At 27.1% G+C, this 22,364-nt stretch overlaps 1 protein-coding gene across 3 annotated transcripts in view; it reads right to left on the reverse strand.

Annotated features, from left to right (window-relative positions):
* Nucleotides 1-882: 882 nt before the first annotated feature.
* LOC100201216 (organic cation transporter-like protein) overlaps nt 883-22,364 on the reverse strand; it is a 42,478-nt gene continuing 20,996 nt past the window's right edge. For all 3 annotated transcript variants that reach the window (XM_065805753.1, XM_065805754.1, XM_065805755.1), the window contains 8 exons: nt 16,375-16,478; nt 10,844-11,167; nt 8,486-8,701; nt 8,271-8,405; nt 6,643-6,734; nt 6,401-6,506; nt 6,072-6,286; nt 883-1,040 (listed from right to left, as the gene is read on the reverse strand). In XM_065805753.1, coding sequence (XP_065661825.1) covers nt 946-1,040; nt 6,072-6,286; nt 6,401-6,506; nt 6,643-6,734; nt 8,271-8,405; nt 8,486-8,701; nt 10,844-11,167; nt 16,375-16,478 — 1,287 coding nt within the window. In that variant the 3' untranslated portion in view covers nt 883-945. The remainder of the gene's footprint in view (nt 1,041-6,071; nt 6,287-6,400; nt 6,507-6,642; nt 6,735-8,270; nt 8,406-8,485; nt 8,702-10,843; nt 11,168-16,374; nt 16,479-22,364) is intronic.

Raw genomic sequence — 22,364 nt, forward strand, 5'->3', positions numbered from 1 at the left:
AGCAACTCAAAAAGTATAATGAAGGTGGGACTTTAGCTAAAAACAGGAACTTCTAGACTCCGACTTCGCATTCCTGTTTAAAATGTTTACACTTGGTCTAAAAAATAAGTTGTTTTTTTAAAGAAAAAATTTTTTTAAGTGGGCGTAAAAAATTTAGTCTCAACAACTAAAATATTATAAGAAAATTGTGTTTATTAATTTTTAACTAAATTCTCTAACATCAAAATCTATGTAATAAGAAATGTATGTATAAATGTGTAATATATGTGTTCATCAATTTGTTACAAATAAATGTTATGTAAAAGTTAATTTTTTTATTTCTTCTTTTTAATTAACTTTTAAAATAATTGAAATGAAAACATATGATTAATTTCAACGGTGAGCATCTTTGGCACCAGAAATAGTGGGCATGCTAGTATCTCTCAACCGTAATTGGGACTTGTTTAGCCTGTACACTTAAAGCAAAACAAAACTTAGATATAAGTGAGAATGCACAACTCTAAATAAATAACATTGTTGAATGAAAAGTTTTTATTGGCTGTTTATAAGTACAACTTTTATAACAGGTACCCGTGAATCCGCCCGTTCGTTCGACGAGTACCCAAGCAGCCGTTTTCATGATTTTCGACAGCCCTACTCAGCAACTTTTATTGCTGAGACTAATAACTAGGTAGAACTAATTTTACTGAGGACTAGGTGGAACCAACTTTAACTTAGATTTCTTAAAACCTTGATTTTATCTATAAATCGATAACATAAATAAAAATTTTTCAAGACTTAATTTTCTGTTGGAGCTAAAATTGTATAGAACGGGCGCCCAAGCAAAAAGATTTTCCCAACTAGAGAGTTAGGAAAAAAATTGAAATTAACTTCTACTATACATTTATAAATACTCAAATTTAATTTTTTTTTATATAAAGCCTATTATACATACACACAATAATTTCAATCTGTTTGGAATATAGCAGAACGTTCATTCTCTGCTAATCGAACATTTTCGTAAACTGAAAGATCTGCATCACAATCTGTTTTTTTGTCGTCTAAAACAAAATAATTATCAGATATAAAATTAGAAAACAAACATCTCTTTATTATAGTTTTGAAACACGTAAAAGTTATATTAAAGTTTGAAAACGAACAATAAGAATAGTTTCATTTTTTTCATGTTTTTTTCTAAAGATGTTGGAACATGCACAAAAGATTGTTGTGCCGTTTACCTGTTATTTTAACTAGTTACTTTTTTGTTTTCCTTAAAATTGTTTTATCTTAAGATTAAATCAGACTTATCAACGAGTCATTCATTGATGATTCTTTCATCGATGAGTCTTTTATCATTAAGTCTTTCAGGGATGAGTCTGAAACGCCACGTTACAAATCTTTTGGAGATACAAGGAGTATTTTGAATTTCAGTAATTGTTGGCAAATATCTTTAAATGATAGATTAGCAACAATTACTTGTAATTCGAACATATTTTATTTAAGCATGAAATTTATGTTGAGAACAAAAAAATAACTCAACAATAATAAAACAAAAAGTTGCTGACCTTTGTCCTAAATTTAAAACACTGGCTAATATGCCATAAAAGTTTGTTGTTGATGTCATAAACAACCAAAAACTTTATTTCTTAAACTTTGTTTAAACTTTATTAATATTTGTTAATTAGAAAAAACAACCTACAACTGCTGTCATAAATAACATAATCAACATAAAAAAAAAACTCAGCTACAAATGATTAAACTCAACCAACTAAAATAATTAGAAAGTTGTATAATGAACTTTAAAAAAAAAAGAAAGTCAAATTTCTATTAATCTATTTGACAGAATAAAAAGCTTATTGAAAGACCACCAAAGAGTTTACAATAAATTTTTACATGAGTTCAAGTGGTTGTTATGTTATTAATGTTAAAAAAGATGGCTATAAAAAGAACCTTTTATGTTTAATGAACTAATGTCAATTACTTTCTCATGCTTTCTTAATGCATCATAACGAACGGGTTTTTCAAGTTTTCTTCAACATTTTACAACTATACACAACATTCCTCAACTATTTCAGTTTAGTGCAGACAATTTCTCTGAACATATAAGTTTATTAATATACATGGTTGAAGAACAAATCTCAAAATTTTCTAAAGTATACTTTTATGTAAAGTCTCTTTAAACCTCTAATTCTTTTATATACTATTAAATATACTGATTACATGTTGCTCAACATCTCTAAAAATATTGACTTCAGAAACTATGAAATCTATATCTATAACTAAGTTAATGTCATGGGTTAAAAAATTTACCTTTAGAAATGTCAAACAAACATTTAAAATCATTATTTGCTTTAAAATTGCCATCAATGCCTGCTATCTTTAAAATTTACGCAGTTTCACTGGCTCGTTATCTTATTTTCAAGTTCAATCCAAAAAACAATGGAGATGGTCTGGGTTTCCAAATTAAGAATTCTTATAAATATAATAAGGTTGCAATTACTGAAGTTTATTTCTCAAAAACAAACGCACCTTAATATTTGAAAACTAATTTTTAACTCTTCTAAACACATTTAGTTTTATTTTAATAATCAAATATCAAAACAAAAAATAAAATTCAAGTTACAGAATTAAGAACCTTTATGCATAGAATCATAGATTACATTAATTTTTTTTTTCCCGGCGCATCAGGCATAAGTCCAACCCTGGCGATATTCTCACGAGATATATATCTTAAGAAAAACATTATTGAACGAAAATATTTTTGCAGGATTTATTTTTGCGATTAACAATAGTAAATGGCGTAATTTTTGCTTTAAAAAATTCTATGGTATGATCAGAAATAAAAACAATTAAAAAACATTAAAAACAATTATAAATTTAATTCAGCAAAAACAAAATTTACTAACAGTTTATCCAGCACAAATATCTTCAAAATATTCACATATATTAATTTACTTTAAATTTATCCAGTGACCTTTTAGTAAACATGAATAAAATCATTACTAAATACTAAATAGTATTTAAAATGATGTATATGGCGCATTGAAAAGTAAAGCCATTCATTTTAAATTTGAACATAAAGATTATAAGTTTTTAGAACCCCCTATTTTCTATATGAAAAATAGATGCACTGCTATCTATTCATACAGAAGTGGTTTCTGAGATAATAACGGTTTTAAATAAAAATGAGTTTCTTAAATTTTACAGGAAAAATACCAATATATTTGAACAACAATTGATAGGTTTATTTTTTATAAGATTTTGATTTGACAATAATTGTTTTGAGAATGTTAAAAAAAAAAAAAAAGATTGTAAAAATTCTGATTCTTTTGAGATTAAATTGATTCTTTTGAGATTTAAGATTCTTTTGAGATTTAAGTTGATTTTTGGAGAATAAAAATTGACTTTATATAAGGGATTCAGCGTGAAATGAACGTGATAGAAGGTGATCTTTTTCAAAAGGCAAACAAAACCAATGATTATTTTGTTACTATGAAACCAAAGTAAATTTTTTTTTTAATGCAAGAAACAGGAAAAACGTTGTAATCCTAATGAACAATAAAACAAATGACAAAGATAAAATATCTTTGTTTAAAAAATTAAACAAAGGTAAGTCGATAATAGAAAAATAGAAGAAAAAAAAGTTATTTTCATCTAGTTGTAAAATACCAATACCTTTATTACAATACATTTATTGTTTGGCATTTTAGATTTTATTGATACCAGTGAGTTTCTAAACACACCTTTCACTTTTTTAACAAAATATTGTTCATTTTCTATGATCACGACAGAAAGCAGTTTCATTGCAATTACAAATATGAAAACACAAAGTTTTACCAAACAGTTAATTGTTGTGACTTTTTTGATTTAAGTAATTTTTTATTCACCTAACACATCTTCTATACATTTTTTATTGTACAACTTTTTACTTGTTGATACTTTGGAAGAAAATGATTTATAAAACAAAAGTTTGCAGAATAATCGAAAAATTTAAATTCAAAAAACTTTAATTCACATTGGTACCTGAAAACTTAAGGAGAATTTAAAATAATTATGTGAATGATTGGTTTTACCAGAAAAGATTTTACAGAACTTTTTATTTTTTTACTTGCTTATTAGATTTAATTTAATTAAATCATAATTAAAGATAGTGGTAGAATTATTTTAAAAAGAGTTATGTTTAGTAAAAAGAAAAAAGCAAAAATTTACAAATCTCTTTTAAACTTTTATAAAAATAAACTGACTAGAAAAATTTGTAAAAGTAAATTGAATGATAAAAATGGAATACTTTACAAAAATGATATTTATGGAATTTATTTAGACATTCGAAGAATAAAGTTAACAACTCATACATTTAGCGAAACTAAAATTTATTAAGTTTGTATTAGAACAATCAACAAGTTTTTTCTTTTGTTGCTGAATAGTTTTAGGTTAGCTCAAAAAAATAAACATTTTTTAAATTTACCTTAATTATCATTCAAATTGGTAACAAATGTGTATGTTTGTGAAAACATTATTCATTTATCAAAACAATTAAAGGATAGTTTTAGACTTGAGTATTAGCAAGCAAAAAAGCTTTTCGTGTAACATATACAGTATACACATACAAAACTTGAATTTAGTACATATTAAATAAATACAGCATAGCACTTCAAAAAAACACCTCGATGTCATACTTAAGAGCAAAATAAAATTTTTTGAAAGTTTTGTTAAAAAAATCATAACAAAGATTCTCAAACATTGATTAACAGTTTTATAAATAAGTGTTTATAATAATTTCATAATACTTTATTAATTCGTAATTACATTAAATCACCCTAAAATACTTGAGGAAAAAGAGGTAGAAAATAAAAAAAGACAAAAGTATAAATTTAAAAGATCTCTAATAACTGTCTGGTTGCCCTGCTAGGTAACTGACTGCTACATTTTTTTAATTTAAGTTGTTTCGTACTGTATAATATATATATATATATATATATATATATATATATATATATATATATATATATATATATATATATATATATATCATATATATATATATATATATATATATATATATATATATATATATATATATATATATATATACATATATATATATACATATATATATACATATAACCTTCGGAATTAGGAAAAATGCGGTATATTTGTTGCTGTTAGGATAAGTGATGATTTTAAATCATAACAAAATGTTTAAACAATAGGTTTTTTTGTAGATTTTTAATACCCATTTAATTACCAAAATTAAAAACTAGTGTTGTTATCGACAAGTCCACTAGTCGAAAGCCAAAATTAATCGGCTTTGAAAATCGAACAGCCAATTTAATCGACTATGGAATTCTTACTAATCAACTAAAAGTCGATTTAGTCAAGTAATTATCTTATAATCTTTATTTTTTTTTTTCAATTTAGCTTATTCAATTTTTAACTTTTGTTTGTTCATTTAATAACAATACTATTATACTGTTTTAGCATACAGTTTTTGTGCACTCTCTTTAAATTTTGTAAAATTCATAGCATGTTAGAAAAATTTATACCTTATTAAACTTTCAGTTATGTATTTAAACAATTTTTTTTTAATCTTTATGCTGTGTGTGATTTTTATAAATACTTTCATATAAGGCAAGCTAGCTCGAGGCCTTGGAGTAAAATTAAATCGTAAAGCTCCAAAATCTAAATGCAATCTATACTTATAAATTTAATGTAATATTGTTAATATGGTTGTTGACTTTTTGATATTTAACAAGTATTTAAAGTGTTTCCTAAATTATTGGGGTCTGGGAATTAATGATCTTGTTGTAGGAGCGGCTCTGCTCTTATTTTGCTTTGCTCCATTATTTTTTAAATGATGCAATGTTAAAAAAATAGAAAGCAAATATAAACTACTTCATTACTTTTATTGCAATTTATTTTGAAAAAATTTATTCTCATATTTTAACTAAATTGACTTTTTGTCGACTTAGTTGACAGCTGAGTTATTTAAAAGTTGTAACAATACTATTAAAAATCTCTAGTTTGCACATTACTGCAACAAATTTTTTTTTTTTTGTCAAAGCTACAGTGTAAAAAAATTAAATAGAACTGACCTTTATTAAGTTTTTCAGTTTCCAATAAACTATCAACAACAATTAGCCCTTTGGTTTCTTTAAGAGTGAAACAAAATAGCAATGGTACTACAGGAGCACAACCCATTATGAGAAATGGCAAAGGTGCCCAAAACTGTCTAGTGAACTGTGACAACCAAGGAGAAGCTGCGCCACCTGATACACCCATTAAAAAAAAAAACGCCATTGCCCGAGATCTAAATAGTGTCAGCATTATAAAAATTACATCTTGTTTTTATATGAAAAACTAGATTTAGAAAATTCTCTATAAATTGGAATTAACAAAAAAGGTAAAAAACAAAAAAAAAAACCTAATTGCAGTTGGATACAATTCACCAGTCCAAATTTGAACAGTAAGCCACGTAAGAAGACTGGAAAACTTTGCAATCATTGCAATTGTGACTCTAATAGGTAAAACTAAAACACAAATCATCACCGAAAGTAAGTTTAAAAAAAATATAGTTCTTATTAACAAAATTTAAAATATATATATATAAAAAAAAAACTTATATATTCCTGTCTTTTTATTTATAAATATTGAAAACAAGTTTACTTTCTATTCCAAATATTTGCATGAGAGCGTAAGATACTAAACATAGACATGTAACAGAATAGCCAGCTATCGCACCTCTTTTACGACCAATTCTAAAAAAAAGTGTGAATTAAATCATAAAATTTTCATTTTTACTGTTCTATAGTTATAAATACAATATTAAAAATATTTACAACATTAACACTGTTGAGCAGCACTAAAGTAAAACAAAAATTATGCAGTACGCTTATGAGTTATTTATTAAACTTAGTATATTAGTTTGCAAAAGGAGAAATTAAAGCTAATTGAGCTGTCGCTAAATATTAACTTTTAATTGAGCTGTCGCTAAATACTAACTTTTAATTGAGCTGTCGCTAAATATTAAAAAAGTTAGGTAAAGTTTGATTTATTTTCTCCATCAATTAACATCACTATCAACACTTAACTTTCCAAAAAATTATTTTTGTTTGAATTATTCTAGTGTGTATGCATATATATATATATATATATATATATATATATATATATATATATATATATATATATATATATATATATATATATATATATATATATAGAACCCTTAGATGTTGTCCGAAAGTTTTTTCCATATTTTGTTGACAAAAAGTAAAAATTAAAATGCAAGACCGCAATTTTTTTTTTTATTAATTGATAGACTGCCTGCCCCAACCAAACCCTCAATCAATGTAGCAGCACTCCCTTGCAGGTCAGGCTAAAAGATAGTAGATGTAGCAGTACTCCCTTGCGGGTCAGGCTATTTGTCAGTCGATGTAGCAGCACTCCCTCAGGCTATAAGATAGTCGATGTAGCAACACTCCGAGAATGATTTACAGCAAAAAAATAAAAATACAAACATTTTATTAAAAAAATTAAAAATAAAAACATTTTATTAAAAATAATAAAAATAAAAACATTGTTTATATTGTTAAAAACATTCAGAATGTTTTTAAAAACATTCTGGTCAATTAAATTTGCGTTTTTGTGGTTTTTTTAAAAAACAATTAATTTGTAATTAAATTAATGGTTTTTACTTTTGTCCAACACGAAAATGTTGGACGAAAGTCAAAAGTAATTAAAAGTGACGTATGTGTTGGCGTAAGAATCACTTTTTTCCTTCCGCTCTTCCCAAAGACAACAAACTATATATATATATATATATATATATATATATATATATATATATATATATATATATATATATATATATATATATATATATATATATAAATTTAATATTATTTCTGTCATTTTTAAACTATAAAAGATTTTTCAAAATCCCCTAGAACTTTGGAGATACAAAGTTTAGTAACTTGAGAATAATATGCCTTGGCAACACAGACAACACCTTTTTGCAACAATTTTTAATAACCATAAGATGTTTGTTCTCAGAAGAGTGAAGAAGAAAATTGTTAAGATTGAAAATAGCAGCAGTGGAAGAAGTAGAAAACAATAGGGTAGAGCGAGGTTTAACTTCATTTATACAATAATGCTTTAAGATTATTAATTTAAAAATAAAAATTAACTCTCAATCTTATATTTTATTGAGAAAAATCTTTTTTCATTTTCTAAAAAATTTTATCTTTTTAGGAAATAAATTACATGATAAAAAATCAAAATACCTTATTCACCTGTTTATTACATATATAGAAACTAGGTTAGCTGGAAAGTCAACAGAACAAATAAACATAAAGTCATGGTACAAGTTTCCTGTAAAATTGCCCGCTGCTATAGTTATTGCATAATAGATAAAATCATTTGTGAACCTAGAAAGATAAAGACAAAAATAAAAAGCTAAACTCTTGAACTTAAAAAAAAAACCTTTTTACAATTGCAGAAAACATACCACATGCTTGCAACTGCAATTGCTTTTCTCAACATTATCCACCCTTTAAATAAATCCTTATATGATCCCCTTGCTATTTCACTATCATGAATTGGAATTAGTTTTTTTCCTTCAGGATAAGAACTTCTATTGATCTTTGCTACTTTTCTTAAAATGGCTTCAGCTTCATGTAAATGATTTTTTGTGCGAAGCCATCGCACTGATTCAGGTATGCAACTAAATAAAAAACAAAAAATTGAAGAATTTAAGAAAAAAATTTGAAATTTTAAAATAATCAAACTGTAATATTTAAGTAAACAATACTAAATAGTACAATTTAAATTTTTTTAAGCGCATCATTAATATCACACACCTTAATTTAAATCAATGCCAATGTGATAAGATCAATTTCTGATCAAATTTAAATTATTAGAAAAATTGAATTAAAAAAATTATAAAAAAAAAAAAAAAATTGAAACAAAAAAATCTTGTTAAAAACTTAACTATTTCTAATAATTACTTATAATCTTATATCAAGAAAACACATCATCAAAATATAGCAAAAAAAATTTTGTTCAAATTATGTCTTTACTTAAAGTTTTCTTTAAGTATAGTATACTTTTTCAATTTCTGATTAAAAGTTTTTTATTATTAAAGTACCCATGCAAAAGATATATGCATATCAATAATAGAGTTAGCATTTTTTATGAGCTCACCTCCCCTTCCACTTCCCCATAATACCATCTCCTTTAACTTTACAGCATTACATCCATCATTGTAGAAAAATTTAATTCATGTCTGTTGATATGAACTTTATGGTTAATATTGTTTGCTTACAGCATATTATTTTCAAATTATTTTTGATTCATCATTTTAAAATATTTGTCTGTTGTTAACCAGCATGTTTTACAAACTAAATCATTTTTGTTACGTAAAAGAGACATTTTTTTCTGCAGAAGATAACATTTTTTCTTTCTTTTAGAAATTCAAAACTTGTTGATTAAAATGGTATTGAAACTAAATAAACAAAGTGATTGTTGTTTATATATTGACAGTTCAAAATGTAGCCTCAAATGCATTCTCTTACATATTGAAAATAAATATGGTAGGGCATCAATTGCTCATATTACAAAGTTAAACAAAGACTGTTACTATTAGTTACTGTTGTAACATTTGGTTAGACTTAAATAAGATACAGTGATTTTAGGTGACAATTTGTGTGGACTTATAAAAAGTTAACATCCTTCTCGGCCTGCAAAGTGCCTACGCCAATTTGACCAGTTTTAAACAACTTTGGGACAGTAGGGCAAAAAAACAAACATAAGATAAGAAAACTAACAAAGTAGTTAAAATTAGTTTTAATATTTTTTTAAAACACCTATGTCATTAATTGTATACAAACACCTGCATTATAGAGTTACGAGCGTTTAATTAAAAGTTTTATTTAATTTATAAGAAATAGTATGAATAAGAATTAACAAGATATAAAAATACATAGTTTGATAAGATATAAATAAGATATAAAAAGTATTCATCATTTTTTTTATTTAAAAGATTTTATTATCGCTAAATTCTTTTAGACTATTGTGATTTGCAACTGTTTCATTAACTAACATTTAACTGCTATATATTCATGTTATGCATGTATACATAATTTCGTTTTAAATATTACATTGTATGGTATGCTTTATTTTTTCTAGTTTTAACTGATGATTATTCAAATGAATCAAACAATTAAAGTTTGCTTAATAATTTTTAATAATAATAATAACAATAAGGCTTTATAATGAGATTTTATACCAAAATTTCAGGATCAAGGCACAAGTATTTTTTTTTGAATAATAATTATCAAATTTTGTGACAAAAATAGAATTAACAGTTTTTAAAAATTTAAATATCAGAAATTGAAGACCAATTTAATTATTTCCAGATATCACACTTTGTGATCACTTAATTCATGCTTTGCAATTGGTATAAAAAATTTAAAAAAAAATGAATCTACCAGCTAAAAATGACTTGGATAAAAAATTAACTAAAATTAAAGTTAGATTAAAAAAATCAAACTTAAAGCTCCATACTAAATGGTAGCCAGCTACAATAACTTAAGATGTGTCATTATATTTTTGAGTATAATAATTCCCTTAAGTAATAATAGTTGTACTTGTAATAGTTATATTCTTTGAATTCTCATATGTGAAAAAATGGGATATTTTAAGATTTATTAACTTTCTAATGTCAAAAACCTATTAATCTAAAGAGATCCTGGTTTTTGACATAAGAGAATTCAAGACCAAAATAGAATTTTTACTCTGATAATTTATAACTGTTAATTAAAAATTTTGTTAACAGAGTTTGCAAAGCATGCGAATACTGACTTACCATCCACCAAGAGCAAAAATGAGAAATGGGGCTGATAAAATCATGCTGAGCTTCCTCCAATCTTCTAACAACCATGCAAATAATGTCATTATAAACAATCCTAATGTCCACATATTCCATATAACAAGACCTGCTAAAGCACGTCGCTCTGCTAAAACCAATTCTACAGATAAAACCATGTTGCTGAGGAGAACACCACCAAAGCATATTCCAACTAAGCCACGCAAAAAAATAAATAAAAAAATGTTTGTGGAGAAGCTACCAGTAAAGGAAAACAGAATAAGTCCGATATATGCTGGAATTAAAACTTTCTTGCGTCCATATCTAAATAAATTATAATTCTGATAAATTAAACAAACATCTATATCAAAAACTTCTAAATAAAAATATACAAATATTTTAGTTGAATATTTCAAGAAATTTTTTTTTATAAATAAAAACTTTTCATGAAATTAAAATTAACAGTATTAGGAGATTTAGGTATGTTGGCAAACTGCCTCATTTTAAAAAAATGGTACTAGATTTTTCCAGCAACATAAAAAAATGCTATAAGAAATGTAATGCAACAAAATATTGACAGTGAAACTAAGTTTTCATTTTCATTTGATGAGTGGACATCAATTTAAAGTACCTTTTATTTGAATATAAACTTACACGATAGAGATAATATTTGGAATTGAGTTTAGTGAGGATTGAGGATGAGGAAACAATGCCAGCTGAAAAGGTATAATTTTACTTAACTCACCACATTTGGTCTAAATATTGATATACTATTGTGAGCATGATGACGGACTGCACACAAGTAATGAAAAAATTTGGAAAACTATTACAGATTAATCATCAGATTTGCTCATGGTATTCAGGTGGCTATTATATCACAGTTTTACTTAATACTACAGCATTATTTTGTCTGCAGAGACAATTAGTAGCGAAAGTTGATAATGCCATAGAAAGTTTGGAAAATAAATCTGAATAGTGAAATCTGTGAATCAGATAGCGATGCTATTGGATATGAAGTTGCCTTATAGCAAAAAATCAATTAATTGAAAGTATATAATTACAAACTAAGAAATTGGGCCAGTGATAAATAAAGTTAGAAAAATGATGATAACATTTAAAAGATCACCAAATAAAAATATTTAGAAATATGTCATGACTTTTTTTAAAAATACGTAAAAAGCAATTTAAAAAAAATTTTATTTAACAAAAGATTGCAAAACAAGATAAAGCAGCTTACTATCAATACTTTAAAGGTTTTATCATTTAAAATATGGCATAAAAAAGAGGGCTTGTTGATATCAGTATTAATAATTCGATTAAAATGGCAAATAGTGAGAAGGAAATTGTTTCTGAACTAATAAACGTGCTAATTCCAGTAAAGGCAGCAGCGGATGTTAACATAGATACAAATGTTAACATAGCAGAGTGCTATGTTAACATGATACAAACATTATAACTGCTGACAATGTGTTGGAGTTTATGCTTACTAAATTAAAAGAATATTAAAAAATGTGAACAAAATTATCACTATCTACATTATGAAAAAATTAAAGCCTGTAGCTAAAGTTTTTAAAATATCTTCAAATTTTCAAAACAAAAAAATGTTGGACCTTCTAAATAGATTTAATGTCAAAAATTTAAATCATTCAAGAAAGTCTTTAAACAATGTTGAAGATTTGGACAATGTTGAAGTTATATTTAGTGGTAGTCGGTAAAATGCGATCTGTGAACCGCGAACTGGCAAAATGCAAACTTTTTTGCAAACCATGGTCTCTATTTGTTGTTAATGATGTAATATCTTTTATATTCCATTTGCCATTAATTTCCTTATTTTGCTATATATTTTATGGACTTTAAAAAGAAGTATAAATTTTATTTAAATTAAAAGAAATACAATCTCATTTAAATAAAATATATCAAGTTACATTATATTTAATTTAAATGAAAAAATTAATGAGGAAACGTTTTTTTAATATCATAACTAAACTGGTCATTAAAAAATTATGTCTTGCTTTGAAAAAAAGCATTTTACAGGTTTGCAGTTTGCGGTTGGCAATTTGCATTTTACCAACTACCATATTTAGTTTGATTTACTGAATTGATAAAGTACATCACAGTAAATTTACCTATAAATCAAAACAACCAGTTAAGTTACTAAAGTATCTTACAGTTACTTAACTATTAAATTTACTAATCATACTCGCAAAAATTAGCTATATAAATGCATCTACTTATATCTTATAACATATATATATAGTTGCTCTTCTAACTAAAAATTACATTGAACAATTATAATATTCTAGCAAAAGGCCTCGTGGCATTTTCAGCTTTTACTGCCGTTGATGTCTTGTTGATTGATATAGAATCTGTAGTTTTAAAATTTTATAAATTTTTTTCAATATACACAATCAGGAATTAATACTTAAATATTTAATAAATACTTAGCTGAGTATACATATAACAACTTATTATCACATTCAAAAAGTAGGTGGTTATCGTTCTTTCCAGCAATTGAGTATTTAGGTATTCAAAGAATGCTAAAGTTGTGAGAACCATTGAAGAAAAAAATTCCCCAAAAGCAATAATAGATTTTTTCAAAAATCCATAATCAGAAGTATACACTTTATTTATACACAGTCAGATGTTTTTGTTTGAAAAACAAATTAGGAAACTTAAAAAAATCGATTATAACTGTTATTGAAGTAAAAAATATTTTGAAGGACTTGAAAAAACAATTAACTGAAAGATTAAGTAATAAGTTTTTAGGTATTCAAACAAGCCAAGCGTACAATAAATAAAAAAGATTTAATGAAATTATTATAACACAACAAGAAGAATTTAAAAATGATGTAGAAAATTTTTTCAACGTTGGAGTTAATTACTTGGCAAAATGGTCAGTTCCAATGGCCAAGTATGATGTTTTTTCGTGATGCTTCTAAATGAAGTATCCGAATGGGAAAACGTTGCAAAAACCATTACATATTTCAGAGAAAAGGGTATACTTTTTACGGATTCTATTTACAAGGAAATTGTGTATATGAAATCCTTTATTGAATGAGAATTGTGTGAAGAATGGAAAATGACATGCATGGTAAATGGTTGCACTATTTTATAAAGACTGAAGAGACTGAAAGAAAAGGTAATCTATTGAAAATGTGCCAATACTTGTTTGCCATTCCACTGCAAAATGCACATGTTGAATGCATGTTCTCATTAATTCAAACTCAATGGAAAGATGAGCAGAATTCGCTTTTTATCAACACAGTGAAAAATTCAATGTGTTAAGAATTTTTAAATTTTATGTTGTGAATTCTACAACTATGTAAATAAGGAAAAAGAGCTGCTACGAAAAACCAGAACATCTGAAAAATATGATTGGATAAAATAGAGCAATAATGAAGTCAGGGAAGAGTAAAGGTGAATGAAGAATGTTTGTAATAAAATGTTTTGATAAGTGAATATGCAGTTAGGTTACGCTTGGTTATTTAATTGCTAATTAATTTACAGTTTTTTATAGCCTTGGTACATTGCCCATATAAATAAAAAAGTTCTGTTGACCAAAATGAATTACCATTGGGGTGACAGTTTTGCCGTTGGAATAGCAATGATCAATCGCATTTTTTTTTTAAATAATAAAGCTATTATTATTAACAGAAGTTTATTTGAATGTGTTGTTGTTGTTTTTTTTATTTTAGAGGGTGGGGGTGGGGGAAACGGATGGGGTAGTCATGGTTGGTAGTCCGACAATTATGGCAGCCCTAAGCTACAGTAACAATATCAGATTTAGAACATAGTGTTAAGTGTAGAAGTAGTGTGGAAGAAAGTTTTATCTAAATCGTAAACATTTTGAATAGTCAACTATATTTTGTTTCTTGAAAATAGTTTTATAAGTATAAAATAATCCAAGCAGAGGCAATTTTATGGGGGAAGGTGTAATTGTGGGGAGGGGGTTCATCCTCCTCAACCTCCTTCCCCCCTAAAGAAAGCAATTTTCAAGTTTTAGTCGACTAGTCGCGAATTTGACACAATTCAGCGGCATAAATTTTAGTTTTGAGGACTTTTTTCTTTTCTTTTTTTTTATAGAAGCCAGTCTGTACTTTTTAAGGATTCACCCCCCTCCCCCTCTTTTTTTTCATAGAATTGCCTCTGAATCCAGAAAACATTTTTTTGCAAAAGTTAAAATAAAAATTATATTATAAATAATTTAAATTAAAACTAATAAATAATTTTACTTCTGTTTAAAGAAATGTTTTTCTAAAAAAATAATTTAAGCATATTCTTAAACTTAAGGAAATATAATTCATTTTATTAAACCAAATTTTTTGTTTCACTTTTCATAGCAAAACAATTTGAATGAAAAAATTGAATGAAAACATCAATTTAAAAATTATTTAAATGAAAAACTTAATTATACTTAAATTTTTTATAGTAGGCTAGATCAAGAAATAGTAAATTATTAAAAACATGGTATCTAATATTTTTTTGCTTTGATCTTACTCGTTTGGTCTATAGATTATAGACTCATGTGGTCTATAGGCATGTTTTTGCCCAAACATAAAGTTTAAAGTTTTATATATTAACAAGAACAATTCTATTTACTTTGTTTTATTTTAAATGCGCTTTATGTTATTGTATAAATCTGTATAAAACAGCAATAAAACAGTGTCACGAAGTTGTTTTACATTAACACAAGTCAAAACAACCATGTTTTATTGTTGTTAGTAATAAATAGTAATTGTAAATAGTAATAATAAATAGTAATAAAACAGTGTTACAAAGTTGTTTTACATCAACACAAGCTCTTTATATTGTTAAAACAACTTTGCAGTTTGTTTTATTGTTGTTTTATAGCTTTTTGCAATAACAATTAAACACTCTTTAAAAATAACACATGTTTTATCATCAGCATGAATGTATTAAACAGTTTTCTATGACTAATTAAAGTGGTTTAAATATTGTAATGTTCGCGTTTTTACTCTTAATTTTTTACTTTTACTTTTTTAAGCATCGTTAAGTAAAAACAATTACTTAAAGTAATATTTTGCTCATATCACTATAACTGCAACTTAAATTTTAAATTATAACTTAAGCTGTAAATTATAACAGTAACTTACTTACATTACCGCAAAGCAGCGCAAGGAATTAGAGATGGGATGGAGGGATTTAACAAAAATAATTTTTTTTTGCGATAAAATTTTTTTGCATTAATTCAAGCCCTGGTACTATTATATTTTGTATCTAGTATATCTATATACTAGATACAAAATACTGTATTTTTTTATTAAATGTTTCTGTGTGAACTAAATAAAATAAAATGGACCAATCTTATAAAATGGATCAAACTTTAATAAAAGTTCAATTCAAGTACAGTCTCACACTGCCTTTGTAACTTTGTATGCTAGAGAGAAAAGGACCTCTCTATAGTTATTTGAGATCTGTAAAAAGTTTTTTTGCAACTTCATTAAAAATCATTTAATTTTTGTTAAAAACCAACCAATCACAATAATTTTTAAAAATAATAATTAATATACCTGTCAGATAACCATCCAATCAAAATGGTACCAATAATTTCACCCAGGAAAAGTGCTGAGTTAGCCAAATACGCATATGAATCTCTTTTACATATCAAATCAAACTAAAAATGAGACAAACTATTTTACACTAAGACAAAATATTTTTTTTTTTTTTTTAATAAACAAAAAATGCTAAAAAAAATGTTTTCAAAAATTAGCAGCCTGTTCTGTCCCAGCTGAATTTGTATTTGTTTGAATGCATTTCTTATTGTTGCATTATGCAAAAGTATACTGTTTTTTGATACTGCTTACAAATAAAGTAAGCCTAGTAGAAGTTTCTCAATTATGTAACAGTATATCAAACTTGTTTAAAAAAATTGTATCACTCCTCAAATGGGGATTAAATTTAGGTTGGCTGTAGTTTAGTATTTTCAATATTGTTGCTCCCAGCTAGATTGTAAATTTTTTGTTAGCAATTTTCTTGTTAGGAAAAATTGACTGAGAAATTTTTCTTTCTCAAAAAAAAAAAAAAAAAATTCCAAACCATCCAACATCCCTGGAAAATTAATAAATGGGAGTGTCCTAATAAACTCCAGAAGGAATAACTTTATATTAAGAATTTAAATAATTAAACACCCCGCTCTCTTAATTATTAGGCACCTAAGTGCGAACCTGCATAAGTTCACCTTACATATAACCTTATGTATACCTTAGCATAAGTATGTTAAACACTAGCAGAACTGTGCTGAATTGTTTTAATATTATTTATAGCAAACTAATATTTAAAAATGAAATTAAGAACTTCTGTAACTAAATTCCAAAGTAAATGTATGCAGATTATGCTTATTACAAAAGTCAGGTCAGGTTATCCTGCTACTGGTAACCCAGTACAACCTGCTTCATGTCCTGATGCCTTGTAGGATACGCTTGTTTAGGTAAAGGCTAGAGAAGCCAAATCCAACTTAAAACACCCCCTGCCTTGGAGGTCTAGGTTGAGTAAAGACTAGAGATGGTGTCTCAATAAAAACTCTCATCTTGGGCAGATGTTAACCGCATCCAGCTACTGTCTTGTAGGATACCTCCTAGGCAAAGACTTAAGGGGTAAACAGATTCTATCTGTTGACCAGCCTCGCACCCCTTTCTCATCTATTAGGCTGGCGCAGATGTATTTTTTAAAATTTTTTTCCAGTTTAGGATGTTGAAGGCTGGGTCTTCTTGACTCAATGCATGGGTTTTGCTTGTGTCTCTGTTTTTGTGACTAGGTAACTCATCCTATTATCTCCGAATGAGGGTACAGCTCTAAAACTCAGGTTTATGGTTCTGAGGCCAATTGTTAGTCAGGTTTCCCAAACTCTGTGGTAGCTCACAGAGAGGCTGATTCCATCAACAGTTGTAAAATATCAGAGTACTAACAATGCCATGTTGCGCATAGGTGGCGTTCCTGTTCATTCTTTTAGAGTGGATTGTCGAGTCCACATTTGGAGCCTTTTGTAACGGCTTAGGGTTTACTAATACTAATAAGGCAAATGCTTAGACTATTAAATAGTTACTGAGTACTATCTGTGCTTTGAGTCAAGTTCTTTGACCAATTTAAAAAATTACTAAAGTATCAAAAACTATAAAACACAATAAACCATCGTCATCACCAAGTTCTCTAAACCTATCATTCATTAATATTCATGGTATTTGAAGTAACTATTCTTCTGTTGAGTCTTATCTCTTGCAAAGTTCACTAGACCTACTTGCTCTTTGTGAGACTAATTTGAGTTTGGTTGTTTTATCTTGTGATCTTAGTGATGATGGTTATCTTCCTTTAATTCGTTAAGACTCCAATAGTCACATGTTTGGCCTGGGCATTTACATTCATAAGAATCACCCATTTGTCAGGAAATTAGATTTGAATCTACCGATTATTCTTTTATGTGCTTTTGTTTAGCACCACTTTACTCTATCGCCTTTCTCTTTGTTCTATATCGCTCTCCTTCATCCAAGACTCCACTCTTTTCAATTTTATTTCTGATCAAATTGACCAAGCCCTCTCTCTATATCCATCAGCTAATATCGCTGTTGTTGATTACTGTTGTTGATTACTGTTGTTGATTAATGCTCATCACAATGATGAGCTCGGCACTAGTGTTAGTGACTCTGCAGGCATGAAAGCCCACAACTTTTGCCTTTCTCAATCTCTAACTCAAGTAGTCAACCTTCCAACTAGCTTTCCAGACAACCCAAATCATTTACCTTCTCTACTCAACTTATGTCTTCTTTCTGAACCTAGTCAGTGCTCAGTTTCTTCACATTTACTCTTAGATCATGGTTTGATCTCTCTAAAACTATTATCTCATTCTTCCACCAGCACAGTGGGCCAGTATAGTCAAATTTGAGACAAAATTAATAAGTAATTTAATATTAGTTCTGTATATACTTAATTTAGCAAGAGTATCTAAATGAGGTCTGTGCTTCTAATGAAAGGGATAATTTTTAAATTTAGTTGCTATGGATACCTAATTTTGCATAGCAACACCCTATTTTTGATCTTAGAGATTTTTGTTAGTGCTACATTTACCAAATTTGACATGAATACAAATATGAGGTCTAAGCTTCTTACTTTTCATAGTTGCTACGGATATCTCATTTTGCATAGCAACAACCTGTTTCCGGTAGTTAGAGATTTTAATTTTTCTTTACTTCTTTAAAAGTGATTTTTTATATTCAGTTACTATGGCTACTTAATTTTGCAGAGCGAAATTAGGTGGTATATCTCCTATAGTTTACTAATTTTGCATAGCAAATATAGTTAACCATATATATATATATATATATATATATATATATATATATATATATATATATATATATATATATATATATATATATATATATATATATATATATACATATATATATATATATACATATATATATATATATATATATATATATATATATATATATATATATATATATGTATATATTTTAAATACATATATATATATATATATTTATATATATATATATATATATATATATATATATATATATATATATATATATATATATATATATATATATATATGTATATATATGTATATATGTATATATTCTTGAATGGTTGTCTTTACCATAAGTTTTTACCATAAAATGTCAGTTTTAGGTTAATTTTTCAAAAAAACTTATCCCCTATAGTTTACTAATTTTGCATATATACATATATATATATATATATATATATATATATATATATATGCATATATATATATATATGTATATATACATATATTTATATTTATATGTATATATATATATGTTTTTATATATATATATATGTATATATATATATATATATATATATATATATATGTATATATGTATATATACATATATATGTATACATATATATATATATATATATATATATATATATATATATATATATATATATATATATATATATATATATATATATATATATGTATATATTCTTGCATGGTCGTTTTTAAGTTTTACCATAAAATGTCAGTTTTAGGTTAATTTTTCAAAAAAATTTATTTTAAAAACCAGAAAAACCTAACCAAACCCCCAGTCAATGTAGCAGCACTCTGTTGCGAGTCAAGCTATAAGATAGTCAATGTAGCATGTTTTACAGTAAAAAATAAAAATAAAAACATTTAGAATGTTTTTATTTTAAAAAAAATAAAATAAAAACATTCAGAATGTTTTGAAAAAATTCAAAAACATTTGTCTTTTAATTTGCATTTTTGTGATTTTTTAAAAAATCATAAAATTTAATTAGTTTTCTCAATTAAATTAATGCGATTTATTATAATCTAACCTTAATTTTGTCAGTCTAAACACCTTAGACAAGTGAAGAGCTGTTTTTAATACAAGCTGTATATCTAAGCCCTTTACTATAGGTATATACAGGGGCGTCCAAAGCATTTTTTGTTCTTTGAGGTAGCTAACTTCCAGACATGGAGCAAACTTTAAACATTTATATGTTTATACTTATTTCAAATGAAGATGCTTTGCAAAAAATTGCGATAATTGGAGCTTGGGAACAAAAAAGCCCCAAAATTTTGGCCCCCATCCTGCCCCAAACATGGAGCAACAAGTTGATGAAAAATTTTTGTACTATTTTCAACTAGACTTATATTCATCGATAAATTTTAAGTTGTATAGTATTATCTCTCAACGTTCAAAAATTATGACAATATAAAACTTGCAACCCCCTCAAATTGAGGGGGGTTTAAACTTTATATGGTCATAATTTTTGAACACTACATCTTCATTGCATTTTGATTGTTTTATTTTTCTTTCATGGTCTTGGCGACAGCTCTTAAAATCTTTATTACAAGCCTCTTGAGTTTCCGCTGAAACAAAACCAATAGACAATATCAATTTTTCCACTATAAGGTATACATGTATTAATATTTTATGCAGACTTTGAGGTATATAGTATTAGGAGTGACATTTAATAAAATATCTGGCAATGTTGAAACAATAATCCCCGAAATTTTAAAATTTCTAATTCAAAACCACTGGAAATACAGCAAAGTATAACATGCAATCTTTGGCGCTACTGCAGTTTCTCCCCCCCCCCCCCCTTTTTTTATTTTTTTTATTGCTGATTATGATAGAGAACTTTATGCTGATTAAGAATCTTATAAAGACAGAGGTCTGAAAATCAACAGAAAGTGCTCTAATTCGCTGTTGAAGTTTAAAAAATTACACTAAAAAACGCTAATATTCGCCATTTTTTTCATACTTCGTGAAAATTAAAATCCTTTTCAAAGATAAATTTTAAAAAGCCTGGTTTCTATCAACAATGTAAAGCAAAACTTTTAAAAAAATGCTAAGTGCATTTTTTGATTTACCTGTGGCCGAGGAGGCTGAATAAGTGCGAATTTCATATCTGCAAATCTGCATAAGTGCGAAGCAGTTGCAAAGACTGGCATAAGTGCGAACTGGCACAAGCGCGAACTGGCATAAGTGCGCCGAAAGAATTTGCAAACATTGGCATAAGTGCGAACTGGCATAAGTGCGAACTGGCATAAGTGCGAATCAATTGCAAAAACTGGCATAAGTGCGAACTGGCACAAGGGCGAACTGGCATAAGTGCGCCGAAAGAATTTGCAACAAATGACATAAGTGCGAACTGGCATAAGTGCGAACTGGCATAAGTGCGAACTTGCCAATTCGCCACTTATGCCAATTTGCACTTATGCCAATGTTTGCAAATTCTTTCGGCGCACTTATGCTAATTCGCGCTTGTGCCAGTTCGCACTTATGCCAGTTTTTGCAATTGTTTCGCACTTATGGCAGTTCGCACTTATGCCAGTTCGCACTTATGCCAATGTTTGCAAATTCTTTTGGCGCACTTATGCCAGTTCGCGCTTGTGCTAGTTCGCACTTATGCCAGTTTTTGCAAGTGATTCGCACTTATGCCAGTTCGCGCTTGTGCTAGTTCGCACTTATGCCAGTTTTTGCAAGTGATTCGCACTTATGCCAGTTCGTGCTTGTGCCAGTTCGCATTTATGCCAGTTCGCACTTATGCCAGTCGCACTTATGCTGATTCGCAGTTATGAAATTCGCACTTATTCAGTCGCCCCCTGTGGCCCAAACCCTAACCCTGTCCCAAGTCATGTTGAATCGCGCCAATCCCTATTTGTCAGTCGTTGTACGTGCATTTAGTTGTGCCGATCCCTATTTGTCAGTCAATGCATTTACATTTAATTGCGCCAATCCCTATTTGCCAGTCGATTTATGTGCATTTAAAAAGCAAAATCTTAGATTAATTTTAAAAAAAATAATTAAAAATATATAAAATATATTCATAAAAACATTTAATTTATTAATAATTTAATTTTGATGACAATAAAAACCGGGTCACGTAGTTAAAAAAAAGATTTTCTAAACAATTGATTACAAAATATAAACTTTGATGTAAAACGTTTTTAAAAAATGGCGAATGTTAGCGACTTTTAGTGTAATTTTTTAAACTTCAACAG

The sequence above is a fragment of the Hydra vulgaris genome, chromosome 09 (genome assembly GCF_038396675.1).
Source record: "Hydra vulgaris chromosome 09, alternate assembly HydraT2T_AEP".
Classification (NCBI taxonomy): Eukaryota; Metazoa; Cnidaria; class Hydrozoa; order Anthoathecata; family Hydridae; genus Hydra; species Hydra vulgaris.